This window comes from Hetaerina americana, unplaced genomic scaffold (genome assembly GCF_022747635.1).
Source record: "Hetaerina americana unplaced genomic scaffold, ioHetAmer1.1.p SCAF_7, whole genome shotgun sequence".
NCBI classification, from domain to species: Eukaryota; Metazoa; Arthropoda; class Insecta; order Odonata; family Calopterygidae; genus Hetaerina; species Hetaerina americana.
In genome coordinates, this window is record NW_027287316.1 from 26,388,142 (window position 1) to 26,411,054 (window position 22,913).

Consider the following 22,913-nt stretch of genomic DNA (forward strand, 5'->3'; position numbering starts at 1 on the left):
TACATCTGCTCCGTAGTATCAAAGCACACAAGGCACCTGGTCCGGAAGAAATACCTGCTAGAATATTAAAGGAATTAGCTGACGACATTGCCCCATTTTTACATATTGTTTTTCTAAAATCGATAGAAGAAGGCTCAGTGCCTCGCGACTGGAAGCTAGCCCATATAACTCCCATCTATAGAGGCGGCGATAGGGATAAACCAACCAATTACCGACCCATTTCTTTAACATCGATCTCTTGTAAAATATTGGAACACGTTATTGTCACTAACATTATGAAATTTCTTGATAGTAGGAAAATACTAATCCAAAACCAGCACGGATTTAGGAAAAGCAGATCTTGCGAAACACAACTTGGTCTCTTCATTCACGATATACTTAGATCGGGAGAAAACAACACCCAAGTCGATGCAGTATTCCTGGATTTCAAAAAAGCCTTCGACAAAGTCCCACACAATAAATTGTTACATAAACTTAAATACTATGGGATCAATGAGAAAATAATTAATTGGATTAGAGACTTCTTGTCAAACCGCAAACAAATAGTAGTCATAGATGGGTTGTGCTCAACGGAGAGAGATGTTACTTCGGGCGTCCCCCAGGGAAGTGTAATAGGGCCTCTTCTGTTCTTAATATACATAAATGACTTAAGCACACACGTTAGTAGCAATCTAAGGTTATTTGCTGACGACACGGTGATATACAGGGAAATAAGGAGCCAACTAGATCGCGAGCTACTCTCTAGAGACTTAGAAAATATCTCGGAATGGTGCAATAAATGGGGATTAACACTTAATATAGATAAATGTGCAGTTTTGAAATTTTGGAATAAAGGAAGCGAGGAACAGGATATAAACTACAAAATAGAGGGTTCAGTACTGACTACGGCAAATCAAGTTAAATATTTGGGGGTTGTTCTAACACCACGCCTTTCATGGGGAGCACATATCAGGACAATATGCGGATCAGCTTTAAAGAAACTTGGCTTCATAAAACGGGTGGTGGGGAAATGTAATGAAAAAGTTAAAGAGAGGTGTTATTTTGCTCTAGTTAGACCTCATTTGGAATATGCCGCAAGTATTTGGGATCCGTGGGAGAAAATTTGGCAAAAAGAATTAGATAAAGTCCAGAGAAAATCCGCTAGATTCGTTAAAAATTGTTATGATAAAAACACAAGTGTGACAGGTCTCTTAGGGGATTTAGGCTGGGAACCACTTGAAGTGCGGAGAGAACAAGCGAGGCTTAGACTTTTAGAAAGGTTCAGAACAAACGAGTTTAAATATGACACTGAAGGAATTATAATGGCCCCACACTACTTAGGTAGATCAGACCACAAAGATAAACTAAGGGAGATAGATTCCAAGACAGATAGGTACAAATACTCATTCTTTCCCCGGACAATCAGTAATCATAATAGCAAGAAACCGAAGTCACTTTAGAAATATTAAAAACGTTGAATTTACAAGTCGGAACAAAATTAAACGCTATGGACATGTTAGGTATACTTTCAGGTGCATGTGTATGTTAGTTGGTAGTTTGAGTGTTTGCATGTGTGTGGGGTGTAAGTGTTCATGCATGAATGTATGCCATGTTTTTTTATATATGATTTTGTCGTTATTGCATGCGGTTTTTTTTTCTTTTTCTTTTCTAAATTATGGGTGGTGTCCTAGCACCCCCCGCCACACGCCCTTGCGGCGGCTTGCGGGGTATTAAGTAGATGTAGATGTAGATGTAGATGAAGCATAACCGTCACGCTTACTCTACTCTCGTTACAACTTTGAAAAAATTTAACGGATTTTCTTGGGTTCACCCGGGATTGAACCCGGGCCTACCGGTCATCAGTCGGACGCCTTACCCACTAGGGTCGAATTGAAGAAGTTAGCTCGAGGTAATGGCAGAACTAGAAAAAATGTCAAGTTTTTGCACGCGCTTGAATCCGTGTGAGAATGGTCATCAAGCATATGTTAACTAATTAATCTTTATTAATTATAAAAGGGGTTTCATGGTCCGTTGGGTCTTGACTCCGCCACACTCCCTTACAGCGGCTTGCGGGATATTTCAAAGCTTAAGTGAACGAACCCACAACACGGGGGAAATTCTGATTCTACTATCAGGGTTGGGAAATATAAGATTTGTCCCAAAAGTAGTATGACTGATTTTATAGATTGACGGACGGGCGGCGGTTTCTCTGGCTGCGTTCGAGGGAGGGGAGTCTCAGGAAAGGCTGGATGCAGTTGGCTCCCAGTCTTTGCGGAGTGCGGAATATTCGTTTGAGAAACCTCTATTACGTGACCTCGTTACGCTCCGTCACGAACCGGTTATTGGAACAGCGCTACTCCATCAAACGTTGCGCGAAACTGGGAAAAACCGGTAAAGAGACTTTTGACATGCTCAAGGCAGCTTATGGTGATAAAGCCATGGGTAAATACGGTGTTTTAGAGCAGCAGAAGTGGTTTCGGGAAGGTAGAGAAAATGTTGAGGACGCCGATCGTTCAGGACGCCCTTTAGACCTCAAAAAGTGACGAAAATCTTGCAAGAGTGAAAGCTTTGTTTGACAGGGATCGCAGATTAAGTGTTCGTATGGTTTTTGATAAACTTGGCATCCCAAAAGGTGATGTGCATCGACTTATGAGCGAAAGCATGGGCATGAGAAAGGTGTGTGCGAAGTTGGTGCCGCGAGTGGTCTCGGATGAACAAAAGTAAACTCGCACGCGGATCTGCCAAGAGCTTCCCGACCATGCCTCAGCCACCCAGCGCTGAGAGGACGTCACCACGGCTCGGTGGAAGCGTTACAACAGGCCGTGACGAGGGAGCTTAGCAGCATTCCGGGTGCCGCCTTCCAGAAGGCGTCCGAGGAGTGGAAAACACTCTGGGAGCGATCCGTGAACGCACAAGGGTGTGCTACTTCGAAGACTTATCAGTGAATGTATCAATTGCGGCAATAAATGTTTTTAATTAACTCAGTGCGACTACTAATATGACTGGCCTTGTAAATGGAAAAATACAAACTGTCAAGGTTCTTCCTTCATTGATTTCCACATCGTAAAATTATGCAACCTGTTAGGGAGAGCTAATGAATAAGAAATACTTAGTTTTTCCACACAAACTTTATTTTTACGACCGGGTTTCGACGAGGATCGTCATCATCAGGACACCTGATGATGACGATCCTCGTCGAAACCCGGTCGTAAAAATAAAGTTTGTGTGGAAAAACTAAGTATTTCTTATTCATTATGAATCGTTTCCACAAAGTGACGGCGGATACTATACAGGGAGAGCTAAGTTAGTCTGCTCGGTAAAACAAACCTGGGGGACTCGAGTTCGAGACACGATTCATATAAGATGTTTTTTTTAATTCTTGATTGTTTGACACACAAGAAACCAGGTAGTAAGCGAAAGCTTATTGGTAACCTGAGACCACACTTGGCCATCAGGATTTCGGTAAACAGAATGAATGTTAGCGATTTCATTGTTGTCGTCATCAAATGATCCAAAGGCAGACAAGAACCTGCAGACGTTTCACCATCACATTCGAGTGACCATATCCGATTCATAAGAGTGGTAAGGGATTAAGTGGACTGCCAGCAGTTAAACAAAGAAAGACTTGCGAAGTGGGCTTTAGCCAAGGATGGAGATGCTCCACCACACGTACAGGTGTAAATGTTTTAATTCTGAAGTGTTTTACACGCCATCCTGGAACTAAAGAGCTAAGTAGCACCACAAATCCAAAATGGTACTGCATAACACTCGCCAGCTCGGGTCTCCCTAGGTTGCCGGAGCTACCTCGCATGGACGCTCTCGCCCAAGAGCGCAACTAGTACAATCCCGCAGCATGGGTAAAAATGGGGTACATAGGGGAAAATGAAAAAAAAAATGTATGGCTTTTATGTACAACGCAAATAATATAGCGGATTCACACGGGAGGCGAACATCTTCGACAATTAGGCAATCTGAAAGCCCGCGGCCCATTTCTCATCACAAGACATTTCATGTCTAGCAACAGTTTGCGATATTTGATCCTCATGATGCCTCGCCTTGTCTTGGACCCGCACAAACCACCTCAACACCCTGATCCCCCACTTAAAACCAAGAGCGAATAAATATTTCGAAGGTTATTTGGATTAACAAAGGCGTTGATAACCATAAATGCACGAATAAACGTTTGTGCGACACAAACATTACGAACGACATGAAATTAGCGATTGGATAGGAACAAGGAACTAGCGAGAATGCTAAATGATGGCCCTGCATTTAAGCATTTGTTTTAAAATTTTAAGACCCTCTTCCAAAAGTCTTTACTAGAAGCTATTAACGAAAAAGTGGCTATTTAAACTAATTGTTACCCCGCCTGATTCGAGTACGTACTACTTCTCACGCGGTGACTGACCCATATCACGGCGCGATACGGGAAAAATACAAATGCCTGTATTTTTGTTTTTCCCCTCTATTTCCGGAAAAATAGTCGCAATTGATGGACGATAAATTCCTAGTTTCCAACAAATGGGCACAAAATTTACATCGATATCGCTCTCAAACATTGTCAATGTCAAAACAATATAGTTTACAGCGACGATGACAGATGTACAAGTAGGTATAAACCCCTTGAGGCTCGTCAAACCCTTATGGATAAGAAACCCTATGAAAAGTAGAGGCGACTAGAGTGCCATGACACCTCCATACCAAACGCTGAGATAACAACCAAAAAAATTGCACACGATCCTCCGACATTTAGATTGAAAAACATTTTTTTATGGAAATAACACAAAAAATACTCCGGTGATTACTACCCAACTGTGCATTCAAGGACGAAAGCCTTCACGAAGGAGTGGACATAGACATTAGAGCCAAATTAATTTGAAGGAAACCTTGATGAACAATTTAAATACAGTAACTCTCAATGTTCTGGTACAAGTTCATGGAAATTATGACCAATAAAAGAATTCTAGTTTTTAGATATGCAGCACGCAGAATAAAGTGTCTTAACTTGTATAGACCAATTCCGGTGGAAGGCATCCCAATTGTAAGATACTGTGAAGCAAATCTATAAATTACTGTAAATATGCAGAGGCAATGATCGGAAAATAATAAAAGATTTGAGCACAATTGGAGGGAATTTAAGGTTTTAAGCAAGATTTGTTCACTCTGAAATATAAACTTTGCCTGAGGATAGCCCCATAACGATTAATCCTAGACACGCAATTTCTTCCAAACTTAACGCCAGCTTAATAATGAACTTGAGTTTGGTAAACTGTTATTACTGGCTCACTGATTCGGTCAACGTTTTGTTTTCTCATTGATGATTACTCAGCATGTACGTTTTTCAACCGTGAAAGTTTTATCAAATTACTCAATGGATGGCTTAATACGTGCGATAACATTTACTGCGAATCAAAACACACTGATAGTTCATTTTGGAAAAAAGTTACATAAGAATTTCGTCCGAGACAATAATTAAGTTGGCTTAAACAGCCACTTTTCCTTACCTTCCGACTTTTATTTCTCAAAATAAAATATATCTCCATCCAATCAGTGGTGATCGACTTATGAATATGAGCATTCAAGAACTCTAAGCATGAGAAAAAAATCTCATTAATGACGAAATGTTAAAATAACGAGAGTCACTGAAAAGATACCGGAAATACACGCCAGCTAAACAACCTCAAACGGAATTGTCATTTCGTGAACAGAAAACTGAAGCCGAAAAACGTACATCCCTGGGCCATAATATCTACATGGAGTCGCTGCTCTTTAAACTTACCTAGGTAAGGTTTTTCCTTTAAACTTGATATTGCAATAAGCCAGGTTAAGTGATGTCGCTCACCAGTCAGGAAATCCTCACCAATTCAATTCATAATTTGGCCTACATAATCCGTCACAACAGCCACTTTCCTTCAGAAACACCAAGGAATGAAAAACACACGCACTAAACCAGCGAAGAAGCTCGCACCAAAGTGAATCGCATAATTACTGTGACGTCTGCTAGTGTTTTCCTGCGTTCATTTGTTTTTCTTTGCCGATGAAAATACCTTTTAAAATGTTTTAAATTTTATTTAAACAGATTAAGCTACTCTCTCATCTATTTTCATTATTCGAATTTTTTTCTCAAGTGCATTTGAAATTCTTTTCATAAATAAAATTAAAGTTTAAGAGATAATACAATCTATTGGGTTGTGTCAGTTTTCAAGTGGACGACGTTGTGTAGTGTGTGAAAAACAAAATGGTGAGTAAGATGCCTTTACTGGATTTGGATGGGAATTGTTTTTTGTGCTCGGAAAAGATGATTTACCTTAGAATTTTAATTATTGATTCGCTAAATTAACATTTCCTTCGCAGGCGCGTTATTTCCGCGAGCAGGACATTGATGGTGAGATTCACGATGTTCATAAATTTCTGATCATGCATTTCTGTCCCAACTCTGTTTAAGCCTTACCACCAAATTGGTTTGAAATAAAGGCGTTTTATGAAGTCATTAAATAAATAAAATATTTTCATTTTATTTACATTCACATTTCATTTCCATTCTTAGAATTCCGTGAATGTTTCTACCTGTTTGCTAGAAGTGGACAAATTAAATCCCTAGATGAACTGACTGTGATCATGAGGTCTTTGGGAATGAGTCCCACAATCGCAGAATTGAAGAAATATTTAAAGGATAAAGGTATTGTAATTAATTCATGTTTTTCTCATTCTCGATGATTGAATACAAAAGTTCAACTAATAGAAAAACTTCTACTCCACAGGTGGTAAGATGTCGTTCGCAGATTTTTTAGATGTCATGCATATTCACAGTACTGTGGAAGATCTTCCTAAAGAAGTTGTCGAAGCCTTTCGAGCAGGTGATCATTCACGAAAGGGTACAATTCCAGCGAAACAGCTTCGACACATTCTGCTTAAGTGGGGAGAAAAATTATCTCCTAAGGAAGGTTAGTGATATTATTTTAGTCTTAAAATAGCTGATCAATTTGTAGCTAAAGAGAATTACAGAACGGCGACCAACTATTTGGATAGGATTCATGATAATAATAGTGATGTTTTAAATGTAACTTTGTTTCAGTTGAACAAATTTTTCGGGAAGCAAATGTCACCCCGAATGGAATGGTGAGATACGAAGATTTCGTTAAGATTGCCTGTGCTCCTGTTCCCGATTACTACTAAAGTGCAGTTAACGCCTTCAATAATAAGGATCATGCTTATATTTGAAGATTTTCAGGGATATGAAGAAGGGACGCCAGTCTTTACTACAACTAAATTATTTTACTTATAAACCATTCCATAGTATTATCAGTATCTTGAGAAGAATTGGCACTTTGAAGAAAACTAATAAGATACGTTGGTGGTGGCATATATTTCATATTCATTTTCTCATAAATCGTATTTTTAATACTATATTTATTCTCTATTTAAATTGTGTGGGTATTATTAAATGTAGATTGTTACAAATAAATGCTGTTGATTGAAATTTCTTTGTTTCCAGTAATTTTTCCTGTGGGATTCCTTCGAGCACGCTCAGATTCCATTGATTATTGTATTTATGGCTTTGGTGAGGGGGTAACCATTGATTTATAGAATGAATGAGGCCATTTCATATCTAACAACTGGGTCTCAGCAGACATCAGTGCTGATTTTTTTAAGCTGAACTCAATTTTACAAAAGGGTCCCGCCAAACTTATGAAATAACTCATCTCCTTTTGGCTTTGCCCTCATTCAACTGTGGAATTGGGAGATGAGAAAATTGTATACCTAAAATTGGTGCACTGTTGTTTTAGGTATCTTCTTCCTTGGTCAGTAATCCGAAGCTTGGTTTGCAGTAGTTTGTATCCTGCTCAAATCCCAGTTTTGTTAACTTCAGGTAGGAATGACACTCTATACCCTCTCTAATACCTTTCATATATTCCCATCCAAGTCTGTTTCTCTCATTGATTCCCCTGGTTGTACCAGCAGTTGATGACACTCACTTGTGTCATAAAAGGTGACCTGTATGTCATCTCTTTAACATTGTGTTCCTCAGATACAGCAACTCCCATTAGTACCTTATCATTGGTTACCCTATTTACCCAAGATCTATTTACGGGTCTCACCATCCTTAAGTAGCTCCACCACTACAAAGAGCCATCTCTCTTTTGTCCAGCTAAGCCACAAGTCCAGATCTCACTTCCATAAAATATTCATTCTCCATTCAAAAGTGTTGAGGACCTATTTCTTGAGGCTCATGATGGATTCAAAGAACATCTTTTATTGAAAACCAGCTTGGCTTGATTAATCCAACTGATGTAATTTAGCTTCCAGGATACTTTAACATTGTCACTCTAAGGGTCTTTTGTCCTTTCCCAAATGATATTTATATTTTAAATCCAGTGTTAAGGTTGGTCTCCAGTTCTCTCAACATGGTTTATAGGCACTCTTACCTAGCCAACACTGCATCATCAGAAAATCTTTCTTATAACTTTCTGATACATGAACTATGCAATGTCAACATTATTATACTCTATATTAGTCCTAAATCTTATAGAGTAATTTACCTGAGATGCACTTAACAATGCAATGTATGGTTCGGGGATATCTATTTTCATGACCCGACTTTCATCAAAATGAATAATGTAATTTTATTTACTGTCTATTAAGAAAATAATAGGCTTGATGAATCCTGGGTGAGCCATTTAATGTTTGTTTGATATTTAGTTAGAAGGAACAGCAATGCATGCTCAATTCATTTGTCACTGAATTGTGATTACTCTGATACTATATTGGTATAATATTTTCAGTAAGACATTGATAGTTAATTCCACACAGTATTATGTGGAGGCCTTAATATCGGCTTTAACACAGGGAAGGTTGTTCTTGGTACCTACGTACATTTACTTCCAAATGACACAATCAATAAAAATTTGAAAGACATTTTCATGCTTAAGAAAACCTTTCATGTTCAAAGAATTCTTAAGTATAAAATGGCAGGCAACACTCCCTTATGTGCCACTTGCTAGATGAATACAATATAAGAAATATGCTGCAAGTGCAACAATACATGTGTTTTTTGGACTTTCAATGGAAGATTCTCTAATGCAAATTTACATAACTTTTAAATTAACCAATTCCATTATTATGAAGAGGCAATAAAACATTTCTCATCGGAACAAATAAAGATCTTGAATCTTCAGAATAGTTAACGTCTGACAAGCAAAATGTTCTGAAATAGGAGAAAAGGTTGATTTCATTGACAGGAACATAAAATATATTATAATAATTATTTTTACTTTCCCAAGAGATCACATATATTTGTAAAACCATTAGAAATAATACCGTAACTAAGATGGTAAAGGTCATTTAATAAAACAAACTAGTTTACGGCACAAATATGATAACTAATATAATACAGTTAAGTGACATTATCCATAAATCTTCAATGAAATCATAAATTTTTCTCAAGAATTTTTTTTCAACTTGGCCTTGAAAGAATAAATATTCACAGAATTTAAAAGATTGAGGGGAAGTCTGTTACACAAATGTGAACCAATCTCATGGGTTCCAATTTTGTCCTTTTTTGTGCCAACGGCTTTGCAATGCCAGGGATTTTTATTTCTTGTAAAATGAGAATGATGATCTGAACGCAGAAAAAATATACTTATGTTTACTCTACATAATATAAAAGAGATAACATATAAAAACACAAGGAAGGGGTGTATATTTAATCAACAAACATAGGTTTAGATGGTGAAATATGCTGAAAGGCTATAATTTTACTTTTTCCTTAACTTTAAATATAATTCCTACTTAATAAGCAATGAAAGGAAAGGTTTTACGTACCTATTTGTCTTTCATGTGGGCACTACATTGAAATGGAAATATTATTAAGATTACAATACAAACAACATATCACTACTTGAGCATGATTTGGACCTTAAGGCACTTCCTTACATTTTACCAAAATGAAAAAGAAAACCATTTCAGAAGACCTAAATCTTTTGAATGAGGTCTTATTGTCCAACAGGATATCCCAGCTGTCAAGGAATACACTAATTTGACCCCATAGCATAAGTGTATGCAACAAATAATGAGATGGCAGATAATGACTTTTGCAAACCAATACCCCAAATCCAGACAGAAATTTGAAGGCACTACGTTATGTGTAAAAATTCATGCAATGATTATGTCATTTTTATAGATTAATTTCACTTTATGTAGCATTACTATTTCTATATTTTATTGTTAATGTAAGAACTAGACATGATTGATTCATATTAAATAACTTTTGGTAGTATCACAAACATTAATTTAGACTTTTCTCAGTCACTAAAAATTCTGGAAATGTTTAATACCAAGGTAGTATATTTATCATCATTGGACATGTTGTGCTATTCACTATTTTACACACACACCCAGTGAAACTGAAAATAATTAACCACATCTCATTTCCCTATAGGCCCAAAGAAATGGCAATCCATTTCTGCCTGCAAATGTATTTTTCTCTTTCACTGGGGAAATACTTTCTCAAGCATGCTACATAAAGGGGCTGCTGTGTTAAAATTATGTAGTATTTTCAAACGTATTCAGAAATTTAAATTAACTCAAATGTTCTCTGATGCAAGTGGCCTCCTCAAGAAAGATATCACCCTAGGGATTATGGAGCGACCTATAGTGCTCAGTACATTGGCTGAAAACGGTGTAAATAATCACCAAATGCTTCCCCAAGTTAAGTTTACGGTGCATTCTGGATGCCAAAGATGATTTTGGGGGAGTTATCATTGGGCAGATGTCTATCTCAAAGGTAGAAGGGAATCGTACCAGAGTATTGGGTGCCCAGCTATTTCTCCCCTTTGAAAAGGTACCTGCATTCCAAATTTGAATGAAAAGTATCGGTAACTTTTTTCCTGACATGTGCATGAAGTGCTAAATTCAGATCATCAGTTAAATGTGCTCATGATCGCATGTCGTATTGGCATTGATAAGATGACAGTGCACACCATTATCACTGAATCCAATGATGCATAAGATCTGCGATAAACTTGTCCCAAAGGTTTCAACGGATGATTGAGCCAAATTGAGTGTTTGCCTGCAAAGACCTTCTGCAATGGCATTGCAATGATTTCCCAACCTCCTCACAGTCCCAACTTGGCACTAGTGGACTATTTCCTATTGACAAAAGTGAAATCCTCCCTCAGAGGACACCACCATGGGGCACCAAGTGCCATCAAAGAAGTTTGCACGCATACCCTTAAGGACTTTTTGGAATCTAATAATGAGGGAGCCTTTGAGCCATAGAAAAGCTACTGGAAAGTGTGTTGACACTCAGAGATGTCCTTTGAAGAATTTTGAGGCATTGTAGCAATATCTGAAATAAATTACTTCTAAGAAACTTTACCCAATACTTTTTATACAAACCATGTAAAATGAAAATGAGTAACTACCCATTGAATATGTAACTAGATAATGTTAGTTTTCAGGTTTCCATGGTGTTTATTATTAGAATTTTCTCATAATTTTTTTTGGGTCTTTGCCATACAGGGTGCGGCACTTAAATCCGGAAAAGCACATGTTTCCTTGAATGAGATTTCCTTGCCGGGTTAGCAAAACCTTCCCCGAATCATTATACTTAGTCACAATATCGTAAGCAGTTGATCAGGGGTACGAGAAGAATCAAACTATTTTGATATATAATGCCCAGCTTGAACACTTTCGATAACAGCGGCTCTTTGATTGTACTCCGCACTCGTACGTAACATCTCGGCCATTTTAAGGTTATTACTGTTTACTAGGTGCCTATGGCTTTCAAGAACACCAATTGAGACTTCCAGAGGAACTACGATATGATAGGAAATTCTAATTGAAATTTGTTCAGATTTATGCCCCGCACCCTGTATATGTTGACATTATTGATGATAGTTATGCTGGTTGGAACACCAGTGAACCTTGTCAACATACACAGTAAAGACCTGGAAAATCTGAGAGAAATTCTACAATAAGTTCAACAGATTCAGGCTTGAGGTCGTGGAAGTTCATCATAATGAAATAAGGACAATTTGCACTTTTCCACAGTTTATTTGACGTACGACGCGTTTCAACTCACAGAGTCATCATCAGGTACAAGACAAACTAAAGGTCTCCTTACTATTTAGTTTGTCTTGTACCTGATGATGACTCTGTGAGTTGAAACGCGTCGTACGTCAAATAAACTGTGGAAAAGTGCAAATTGTCCTTATTTCATTAGAAATTCTACAGTACATTAAATACCTGGCAGGACTCTCTTGGTGATAATTGTACCCTCAGGACCACATGTAGAAGCTTCATTGTAAATCACCTAACATTACTTTTTAAAGTAGACTGCTCCTTGCCTTCAAACTCAGTGATCTAAGGTTTATTCCCTCCCTGTCCTTCCTTACTTCATGCCTTGCTCTGCTTACTCTTTTTAGTATTTTCTTGTTTCTTAGCACTTAACTAGCCAGATATTCCTTTCATCCCTATCACTAGAACCTGAACCAAGTTCACTTTGTACAAAGGGGTTAAGTTTTTCTTTTTAATGGAACAATACTTAATCTACATAAGTGCTCAAGACATTTAGTAAGCTGCTTGTCATACTAAGCTAGAGTTAACAGGTGTGTCATACACTACAGGATTCTGAGATCTCCAAACTAGAAAAAAGGGTATTATTCTTCATAAGTGAGTTTTAAACATAGTTTAAACATTTTTAAGTGCAATACATAAAGAAAGATGTTAGTTATTACAAAACCAGAGTTATCAAACCAAAGGTTAGTTTGATGGGTGAGGTGAGTCAGGAGAGCTCACACAATACTTAACTTAACAATGAAAAATTCACACCTCAGGGTAGGGGTACCAGTTATTTCTTTCCCTGTGCCACCTGCAGTTCCCAAGAAGATCTGGTACCACAGCTTGCGTAAAGCTGAAGGTGCCGCGAGGCATCACTCGGAATCAAGTAAGGACCCTCCTAGTCCTAGTCATCCTAGCCCAGCAATCAGTAATGATAAATACATACTTTACAGTCCAAAATTATGAAGTGAGGCCGTGAATCTTCTGAGCCCTATGGATTCTTAGATTTTACTACACCAATGTTACCATACACCTAGTACAATTGTTAGACAACAGAGAAACTTAGTCAAATTCTGCTACCTGGTCCTATGTTCACTTCAAAAATTTTAGTTCATTGGTTCCCAAATTTTACCACCCCCCAATGTTAAAGGCAAGAGCTAAGTCAAAGGTTAAATCACTACAAATGTACTTTATGCAAATCATATGATGGTGGGATGTTTAGCTATTTTAATTAATTGGACCACTGAGGTGAGGAGAGGTTACAGCTATTGGTTGGAGTGATACATAATGAGTTACAGATCAATTATCTGAAATCCTCTAGTTCTCAGAAATTCTGGATTTTAGTTATCGATTATTTTCAGATATTTGCCTGCAAAGTGATGTTTCTCTTCTTAGAACAAAAATTAATAATTTCTAGGGTCAAGTGTTTCCAAGGAAAATAATTTCAGCTATTTAATGCTCTATCAACCTCCAAATCAACTTAAATGGGTCTTTTTTGAACATAATGTAGTAATGATAAAAAGAAGCACACAATACATTGTGTTTTTCCAGTACTAAAGTCTCATAATTTTTTTCTGACAAACTGCATTGGATGTTAGGTTAATGAACACCTCCCATAATGAGTAATTTGCAAGTAAAATATGACTCACTTAACAAATGATGCTTTGCATTACAAGTGACAAGGAGAGCGCGTGCTAGGTCCATTTAACACTCATTCCACTAGCATTCCCTGCAAAAATGTTCTCAAAGAATAAACCACAAGAAAACAGCCATAAGAATATAAAAATAACAATTGAAATTATATGCAAAATCATTGAAAAGCAAGAATTAGATTTGAGCATGGCTCATCTAGCATCCACATACATTGGTCTACATCAATGATTTGCACTATCTTTTAGAACAAGATTACGGAGATAGAGCTTCAAAGAGAGTGATAAGAATATACGAGGGCTGTCCAGAAAGTAACCTCCGTAATGCTGTAAAATATACATGGAATAGATTCAGAAAATTTATTGTTCTCATTTCAAAACTACATATTTCCACTATTTTATACATATTCGCCCTAAAGATATAAACATTTGTCATGTATGTCTCCGAACTAGTTTTGAAATTCCATGTGTATAAAATTCTACCACCTGAGATCGCAGCCAACCGATGACAGTATCTTGAAGTTACTCATCGAGACGAGCACAAAGCATCTAGTAGCCTAACTTTTCAGTCATGTTTCCATGCAACAGAGTTGTAGAAATCTGTGGTCAAGTTTCTTAAGATTTCAGATATCATTAAACGCCGATTTTAACAAACGTTTCATCAATTTTAAGGAGCAGTTCATTGTTCACCACAGATGGGCGGCCACTTCTGTCAGCATCATGGACATTTATATTCACTCTTAAACAAACAACCACACTGATCCACAACTCTTGTCACTCATCACATTTGGTTTGTAGAGAGCACAAATTTCCTGATGAATGTCAGCAGCTTCAGCTTTGAAGTTTTTTTTAATCATTAAAAACCTTATAACTGAATGAAGTTCACATTTGGTGGGAATTTCAATTACATTGTTCATTTTGAAACGCTATTGAAAATCAATGACAAGGGACGTGACCTTCCAATCACTGCTGCTCAAGGCGTACTGACCTACTGTACGTGTCAATACAGCAATATTTGGCTCCCTCCACTAATTCTCGCGCTACACGGAAAAAGAGGCTACTTTCTGGACAGCCCTCGTATATATCTATATGTGCAACAGTTAAATATTCTCAACGATGTTGAAAGGTTACTTCTCAGATGGACATACAAAAAGCAATTACAATGCAACACTATTAACGAGAATGTCATTTTTCAGGAGGCAAAAGTGATTTAGCCAACCTTGTTAAAAAGACACCAGGATCATCAACAGACGAACAAGTATTAAAGGGAACCCATTGAGGATTGAAGAAGTTTAAGAGCAGAGAACTTTACTAGCACCTTCAAGGAGCTCCTACAGTCAGAGGTTCCTCCCAGAACAGGATTTTTAATTGTGACGAGACAGGTCTCTTCTGGAAAAAGACACCATAGCAAACCTATTTTAACAGTAGAGAAGAATGCATGGATGGGTCAAAAACCAATGAAATACCATCTCACAATGCTATTTTGCACCAATGCAAGAAGCAATATAAAAATGAAACCATTCAAATATTCCACGAGCTTTCAGGAAGTGTGAAGCCATTAAGAGTATACTCAATGTGATGCGAAGGTTCAACAGCAAGGCATGGGTGACACATGACCTTTTTACTCATTGGATCAAAAAAGTGTTCAGTCATTTGCTGAAAACGTTTTTGCTTGTGAAGTATCTGTAACTACACGTCTTGCTGGCTATGAACAACTCTCCTGCCCATCCTCCAAACCTACAAGATGACCTCCTTGAAGAATATAAATTAATAAATATCCTGTTTTTGCCTCCTAACAGCACTCCTTTACTTCAGCCTATGGACCAGTAGGTTATTCTTAACTTTAAGAAGCTCTACATATTAGCACTCAGTGAGCATTGTTTTAGAGTGACAGAAGGTACCCATCTCACTCAAACAATGTTGCCTGCCTCAAGATGACTGAAAAGGCATGGTAAGGGGTTAACCAAGGGAACCCTGACCTCTGCTAGGAAGAGGATTTGGTCGGAGTGTGTTGTCCAATGTGACTTTGAGAGGTTTGTACCTGTGAAGCATTTTGTCAACAAGATTTGTCTTTGGCCAAGATCATGGAACTGGAGGTGGATAACACTGGTATCAATGAGCTTGCTGAAGAGCACAGCTGACCACTGAAGAGCTTATGGGGTTGCATGCTGCTTCACAGGAAGAAGTTGTGGAGGAGTGTTTATGGAAGGAGGAGATAACAGCAAAGCAAAAATATTATAATAGAAAGGCACAATAAGAGAAATACTGAAAGCACAGTAAACTGTTGCATTGTACATAGAGAAGGCACCTGATAATGTGGTGGCTATGAGTGTTACAAATTTAGTTAATGATAATGCTGTGACACAATATCTCCAATTATTAAAGTATTGTCAAAAACAAATGTCACTAAATGGCTTTCTGGTAAAAAATTACCTAAATATCATTAAACTTAAACTAATCATTTTGATTTTTTTGTTTTAAGCAAATCAAATCCACATTATAGGCTGGCAGGAAAAAAAAAGATGAAGATGATGCCCATTTCTTAACAATATATTCATAGTTTTCTTTGAATAAATGTTATGCACAAAATTTTCGAGTATTTTTTCAGAATAAAGCAACCTTGTTGTATTTACATCATTTATATGGGAAAAGTTTTTTACTTAACGAGCGATTAATGTTACGTGTAAGATTCTAGAATGAATTATGTTTGCTAAGCAAGGTTCCACTATACTCGTACTCAAGAATTGAAACTTCTTTTCCTTCTCAAATCTCTCTGTTCAATTACCTATTTTTACAATATCAACTCCCATGATCACTGAGTGCTTCTGAAGGGGTGACTTTTGCCCACTGGAAAAATTGGTCAGTCACTGGTTTATACTTCTACGGTTCATTGTAACACAACAGTCCACCTTCAACATACTGCTACAACCACGAGAGCACATATTTCACATTCATTACACCATTTGCGCATATCTCACTCAGCTAATGTTGAATCTTGATGGAAGTTAAACCTCACAAGTGGAAAAAAAATGAATGATCAAATCCTTCTTGAACATGAAATGAAACAATTTTTAGTATGGCAAATGCTTCTCACATTAAGAGCAACTGCGCAAACTCAGTGCACTGTATGGTAAAGCCATATATATGCCTTGTATTCATAAACAGTGCTCACATATTTTAGGCATTGCCTCATATTTCTATCCACTCCCAGCTCAGAGACAATAATTGAGTGATTATTTGAGATAGACTTATCAAAATCAATAAGTGTATTAGGGACATCACATAAACATACTTGGCCTTGTTTCACTGTCTATAAAGAGTGAGGAAAAAGAATAACACAGAGATGTGGTCTCTTATTTTCATCATATCCCAATTATTTAGATAAGTATTATTTTCTGAATTAAATTTACTAAAAAAACAATTGCTATGAATCTTGAATTAATTACACTATGGAGCCAAATTTTGTCATCAGAATTTAGAGCAGGTGTTGATACAAATTTTTGACTGTGGAATAAATAGTGAAAACCAAGATTGTGCATCACAGATTTGTAAGATATTCATAAGATATTCGATATATTTGTAAGACATTTAAAAGTGCAAAAATTAGCTTATTACCTTATTTTACGGGATATTATGCAAAAATAGTTCTACTGGTCAGAATATTTCTTCTTGTTTGTAAAAGAGCTACTCTTGAACAACAAGTTAAGATTTTAACATCTAATATGTGTACTATCATTTTTCACAGAGATATTTTTAAGTGCAAATATAAATCGTTTCAATATGACTAAATAATACTACATAAAGGTTCAAACTACCACCTATCAAGTGAAAATATCCCTTCGAAAAATGGTAATATATCAGATGTTACAATCTTGTCTTGTAGTTCCAGAATAGTACTTCTATAAAAAAGAATAAATATTTTGATAAATTATACCATTTTTGCATTATATTCTTCTAGAAGAAGGGAAATAGCTATTTTTTGCACTTTCGTGAATAGATTAGAAATCTGTGATGTGCAATTTTTTTTCACGATGTATTCCACAGTAAAAAATCCACAATCGCAACCTGCTCTAATTTATTTGTTTGGTGATCTACCAGTTAATGTAGGTTTGCATGGACACATGTTCCAAATGGTACAGCCATCTCTCTCTCTTCCAACAAATTCAACCACCATCCTATTCTACAATAAGCCCCTCTTAAACTCTCTTTATAATTCCTTCATTCCATCCAACACCCCTAGCCTATTCCTTCCCCTTCCTTATTTGCCTAACATTCTCCCATCTATCTCACTCTTCACCATCCTATTGCCAATCAAATACTCTGCATTCATCTTTCCTTTATCCTTTTGATTTCTCCCAACAATCAGCTTTTCTCCTCCATCATAGTTCCTCATTTGTTTTCCTTTCTGTCCACTACACCTTCTCCATACCCACATTTCAAAAGCCTCCATTCTATGCCTATCATCGTCCTTCAATGACCATGTGTCCGTACCGTGCAAAACCACAATCTATACCTAAGTTTTGACAAGCCTTTTCTGAACATCCTTACACTTCATCCCTGTCATCTAATCCATCCTTATGACAGATCTTTGCCTGATGCAATTCTTCGTATTTGGTCTCAACTTCTTTGGCCATTTGGATTTAGAAACTTCCAAGATACGTAAACTGTTCCACCAGCTCAAGTATATGAACTCCTATTTTGATATTTAACTTGGCCTTTCTCTTTCTGGACTACTGCATAATCTTTGTAATGTTTCCATTTTTTCTATTCCCGTACATATCGCTATAACTTTGCAATGCACTCAGCAATGCTTGCAACTCCTTGGCTGACTGACAAACTAAAGATTAATCATCAGCAAACCTATGTGCAACCACGTTTAAATTCAGCCATCTACTTTTTAACGGTTGACATTGAAGGAGCAGAGTCCCTGTACGCTTTTGCTAACTTCAGATGAATTTTCTTAGGAGTTAATCTGTCCAAAACGAAGAATTTTATGACTGCACAAAGTTAAACTTTTTCCATTTTAATGAAGAAAACGAAAGACGTCTACTACAACAATATGGTCAAAAAAACTACCGAGAGAACAAGTTGAAACCTGTCTTACAAACTAATGACAGGTGCACCTCACCTAGACTTGAATCAAATTTTTGCTGATTGGAACGCCATCTCTGAGTTAGGACGAGAAATTTTCAACTTACCCTCGTAGAAGACCATGATATAATCAGAACCCTTGCCTCTTAAATACAGGCAAAGCTTATTTTTCATTGGATGAATTTTGTTCTTTGTGATTCTTTAAATATTTTTACATTTAAGGTTTGCCACTTTTGGAAAAAATAGTGACTATTTTTTATAAACAATATACAAATATAAGAAGAGACACTGTACAACTGGCATAGGTTGGAAAATGAGTTCCCTTCCACCCTCTTTGAACGACCCCTTAATTCAGATAGATGATGGATTACATTTGGCACCTGTATCATAAAAAGCTGCTTTACAGGACCAGTGATTTAAGATACTGCTCCCATTTGCTTAATCTTTTTCTGGATAACACTGACTATTTACTATAAAAAAAGAAGCTACTAGTCAAAGATCAATTAGAGCTTATGATGGATGGAAGGCAAATAGACAAGGACTATATTTAATTGCAAAATAAGCTTTGCTCTTCACAAACCTTTAATAAATTGGGACTGCCCATATGATGATTTGAATGTCAGTTTTATATGCTGATGACACTACTTTTGTGCAAAAATGCCAACATCTAGAAGATACAAAGGAACGATCTAGCGCTACCCAAAGACAGGCTAAGGAATGGTTTGATGTTAATAATTTACATTTAAATACTAACAAAACTCAGCATATTGTGAGGACTCTTAAATAAAAAAAAACCTGATATCGAAACTGGTAAAATACTAAGAATTTATATTGATACAAAACTTAACTGGGAGACTCACATCAGTCAGACCTGTAATAAACTGAGTAAAGCTGTTTATATGTTAAGAAAGCTCAGCTTTATCATCAAAACTAAGTATCATTTAACGTTTTACCATGCTTTCTTTCAATGTCATTTGAATTATGGTGTTGAGTCATGGATTCATTCCCCACATGCTGAACAAATCTTGCTACTGTAAAAGAGAGATATTCACTCTCTTGCTAATATACCACCACGATTCCTGCAAATCTTTTTTTATTAAGTATGGAATCATGACTGTATTTAGTTGATATATCTTTTAGGCTCTGACTCATGAGAAAGTCAATCTAGAAACTTACCAATTAAGTTCTAACATCCATAACTACTACGCAAGAGGTAAATTGAATCTAAATAGTACTTATTGTAGATTGTCATCAACCTACAACGCATTTCATAATATGAACATACGACTGTATAGCTATCTGCCTACTCATTTGAAATCAGATGGTATCCAGTTTCAAGAATAGGGTATACACCTGGTTACTTGCTCACCCACTTTACTCATTGGATGAATTCTTTTGTGACATTCTTCGTCACATTTAAGAACTTATGTTTATATGTTAAATAATACTTATTTTGATGACATTTAATATAGTTTTACCATTTTTCAAAATAGGTTAAGTATTATTATTATTGGGTGTGATTTGTCCATATTAAAAAGCATAAAAACTCCAACACCTTTGATTGCAGACCGCTCTTCACATCAAATCACATAATATTTTCAATCTAAAATACCGAGGTATTGCTGCATCTTAAGCTATCATGCCCAATCAAATACAATACCACATCAACACTCAACAACTCTCTGAATATTTTTCTTTCATGAAAATAACACATTTTCATACGAAGGAAGAGGCTATTTAAACATTAAAGTACTTACAATTTACCCTTGAACAGGACAAGGTACTTCATGTCCTGAAATTTTCCAGAGTTCCTTTAAGTTTCGCATACCTTTGTATTAATTTATCTGGATACTCATCAATATATTTGAGCATTTTTCTGAGGTTATTATGAACATCACTTTTACATTGCTGTAGAACTGACTCCCTGAAAATAGAGGCACAGGATACTTATAGATAATGTAGAGTATTTTGACTAAAATACCAGCTTAAATTTTTCCTCATTTTGGTGAAGGAATCCTCCCCTTTTAATATTCAAACAATGCCATCACCCACAAGTCTCCACGAAATTATTAATGAGCATCAATGCTGAACATCAGACCCAGGTGCGAGGGCAATTCGACTAGCAAGGTCCCCTTTTATTTTTTCATGAAAAATCAAATTTATTCTCAACTTCGCGTACATCGTTGGAAAGGTTGAGCATTTAGCTATTTTCCTACATAGTTGCCTTGAAGATCAATCACTTTTTGCATCCTTGTAAGCAGTTTTTTAATACCGGTGTTGTACTTTTCTCCCGCCGCGTTGCAAAGCCAACTGACAACTGCTTCTACGACATAAATTCATCGCCATTTCGTGGAAGTGTACAGTGAGAAGTGTATGGATATCAACAACGTATGGAGGTGGTGCATGGAGTTTTTTGATGGCCGGGAAAACGTCCACGATGAGCAGTGGTCGGGGCGGCCGAGTTTGCCGGAATCAACAGTGGCTCCAATTGACAAGATGGTGCGCAATAACCGAGGAATCGCCCTTCATCAGATAAAGGAAGGCCTTAATGAAGAGAAAGGATACTTCTCTGGGTAGAATATTGTGTCGGAGGTCCTTGGTTACAACAAGGTGTCTCCCCAAATGAGTGTGTTTGCATCATGACAATGCACATCCACACCAACATGCACGTGTCACATCAAATGACCACCCTACTCAATGAGTTTGGCTGGGATATCATCGACCACCTTCCTTACAGCCTGGACGTTGCCCCCAGCGACTACCAATTGTTTCCCACTCTCAAAAAACACCTTGGTGGACAGAAATTCAAGTCAGACAAGGAAGAGCAAGAAGCAGTCGTCAGTTGGATGAATTTGGTTTTTCATGAAAAAAAATAAGGGGACCTTACTTTTCAAATCACCCTTATAAATATATATGATATGAGTGAGAAAAATAGGATAATCATAATTCTCACCTATGTGATATATTCAGATGTACAGTGCTACATCAGTTAGTTTCGAGTTACTTTTTCTAAATATCTTATCTTCTTCATACATACTGCTCTACATTCCCATATAACCACAAGTAAGAAGGCACATGGTTCTCTTGCTGTTGTTTTTTTTTACTATTTCTTCAGTGGCTTTAATCCTGTTAGCTATTTTCTCACAATATATTTATGCAGCTTTGTCCTACAAATCTTCCCCATCAGTACTTTTACAGAAACAACAGAGCTATAGAAGATTTTTTGTCTTCACTTCATGGGGTTTGCTCCTCCAAAGCCTTCTCTACCCCCAGTGACCTATCACTTAAGGTCCAAATGATTACTTGGGCTCTCCCTGGTTATCTCAAAACTGCACCCACAATTTGGAGTCATTATTCCGCTCTTTGGCTTCTCATTGATAATACAAACCTCAACCCTAGAACCTCTGGTGCTCCCCATGTTTATATGAACTATAAAAACATAAAAAAAAACATTAAGAACAAGCTAATGATTTGCAATTACCATGCCCATTAGCTTTCCCAATGGAATATCATTGACTAACTGAAAACTTGGCTTACACCTTTGAGACGTAGTGAAGTCCTTGTTGTCATCAACTATTCATTCTCTACAAACTGCCGCAAAGATCTTGAAACTGACTGGGAAATTGTGTGGCACCAAGTTTCATTGTCACCTGATAATAAGAGTAGATGAAAGAAAATTTTTGTTGACTGTTTCTCTAGTTCCATACCAGTGATGTTGCCTTGACACTGTGTTTAAAACTATAATCAGAACAAATGATTCTTTTTGGTGATTTCAACTTATTTATTCGATGGAACTCTCCAACAGATGGCTATCCTCTCTAAGTATATGACGAATTATTCACTGAACATTTTGTTCATGCATTTCACCACCATTCCCAGCACCATCTCCAAGGCAACAATGGCAAAGTAGGACATCCTCATATCCTATGTCCCCTCGAGGTGATCATCCCTGGCCAAAATATCTTCAAATCTGACAACGAGTCTCTGAATGCTCTTTTCTGCTTTGGAGATTAATGGAAACACCGTGGGGGTTGCCCACTCCCCCACCTAAGTCCTACTACACCTGGTTAAAGGTTTGCTAGGAGATTGTTAACTGCTAAATAGATCACAAGCCCTGGAAAATGGTCACCTCTT

At 37.0% G+C, this 22,913-nt stretch overlaps 3 protein-coding genes across 4 annotated transcripts in view; 1 reads left to right on the plus strand and 2 right to left on the minus strand.

Annotated features, from left to right (window-relative positions):
• The window catches only part of DPCoAC (dephosphocoenzyme A carrier), a 131,142-nt gene extending 125,181 nt beyond the window's left edge, over window positions 1-5,961 (minus strand). The window contains exon 1 of the mRNA XM_071595864.1: window positions 5,759-5,961. The gene's annotated coding sequence lies outside the window, so the exon portion shown is untranslated. The remainder of the gene's footprint in view (window positions 1-5,758) is intronic.
• Window positions 5,962-6,059: 98 nt separating this feature from the next.
• LOC139696372 (calmodulin-like protein 4) lies at window positions 6,060-7,461 on the plus strand. Its single transcript, XM_071595120.1, has 5 exons — window positions 6,060-6,220; window positions 6,334-6,364; window positions 6,527-6,658; window positions 6,741-6,923; window positions 7,055-7,461. Exons 1-5 carry the CDS (start codon window positions 6,218-6,220, stop codon window positions 7,153-7,155), a joined length of 450 nt encoding a protein of 149 aa, XP_071451221.1. The 5' UTR covers window positions 6,060-6,217; the 3' UTR covers window positions 7,156-7,461.
• Window positions 7,462-8,449: 988 nt separating this feature from the next.
• LOC139696402 (uncharacterized) overlaps window positions 8,450-22,913 on the minus strand; it is a 33,327-nt gene continuing 18,863 nt past the window's right edge. Inside the window, exons 7-8 of one of the 2 annotated variants that reach the window (XM_071595151.1) lie at window positions 20,608-20,703; window positions 8,450-9,184 (exon numbers count right to left, since the gene is read on the minus strand). In XM_071595151.1, coding sequence (XP_071451252.1) covers window positions 9,082-9,184; window positions 20,608-20,703 — 199 coding nt within the window. In that variant the 3' untranslated portion in view covers window positions 8,450-9,081. Of the gene's footprint in view, window positions 9,185-20,536; window positions 20,704-22,913 lie in introns of both variants that reach the window. The other variant, XM_071595152.1, reaches the window with a different exon arrangement.

Coding starts and splice junctions, on each gene's coding strand:
- LOC139696372 (XM_071595120.1), top strand. Junction 6,365..6,526: donor CCGCGAGCAGGACATTGATG/GTGAGATTCACG, acceptor TTCCATTCTTAG/AATTCCGTGAATGTTTCTAC. Junction 6,659..6,740: donor GAAATATTTAAAGGATAAAG/GTATTGTAATTA, acceptor TCTACTCCACAG/GTGGTAAGATGTCGTTCGCA.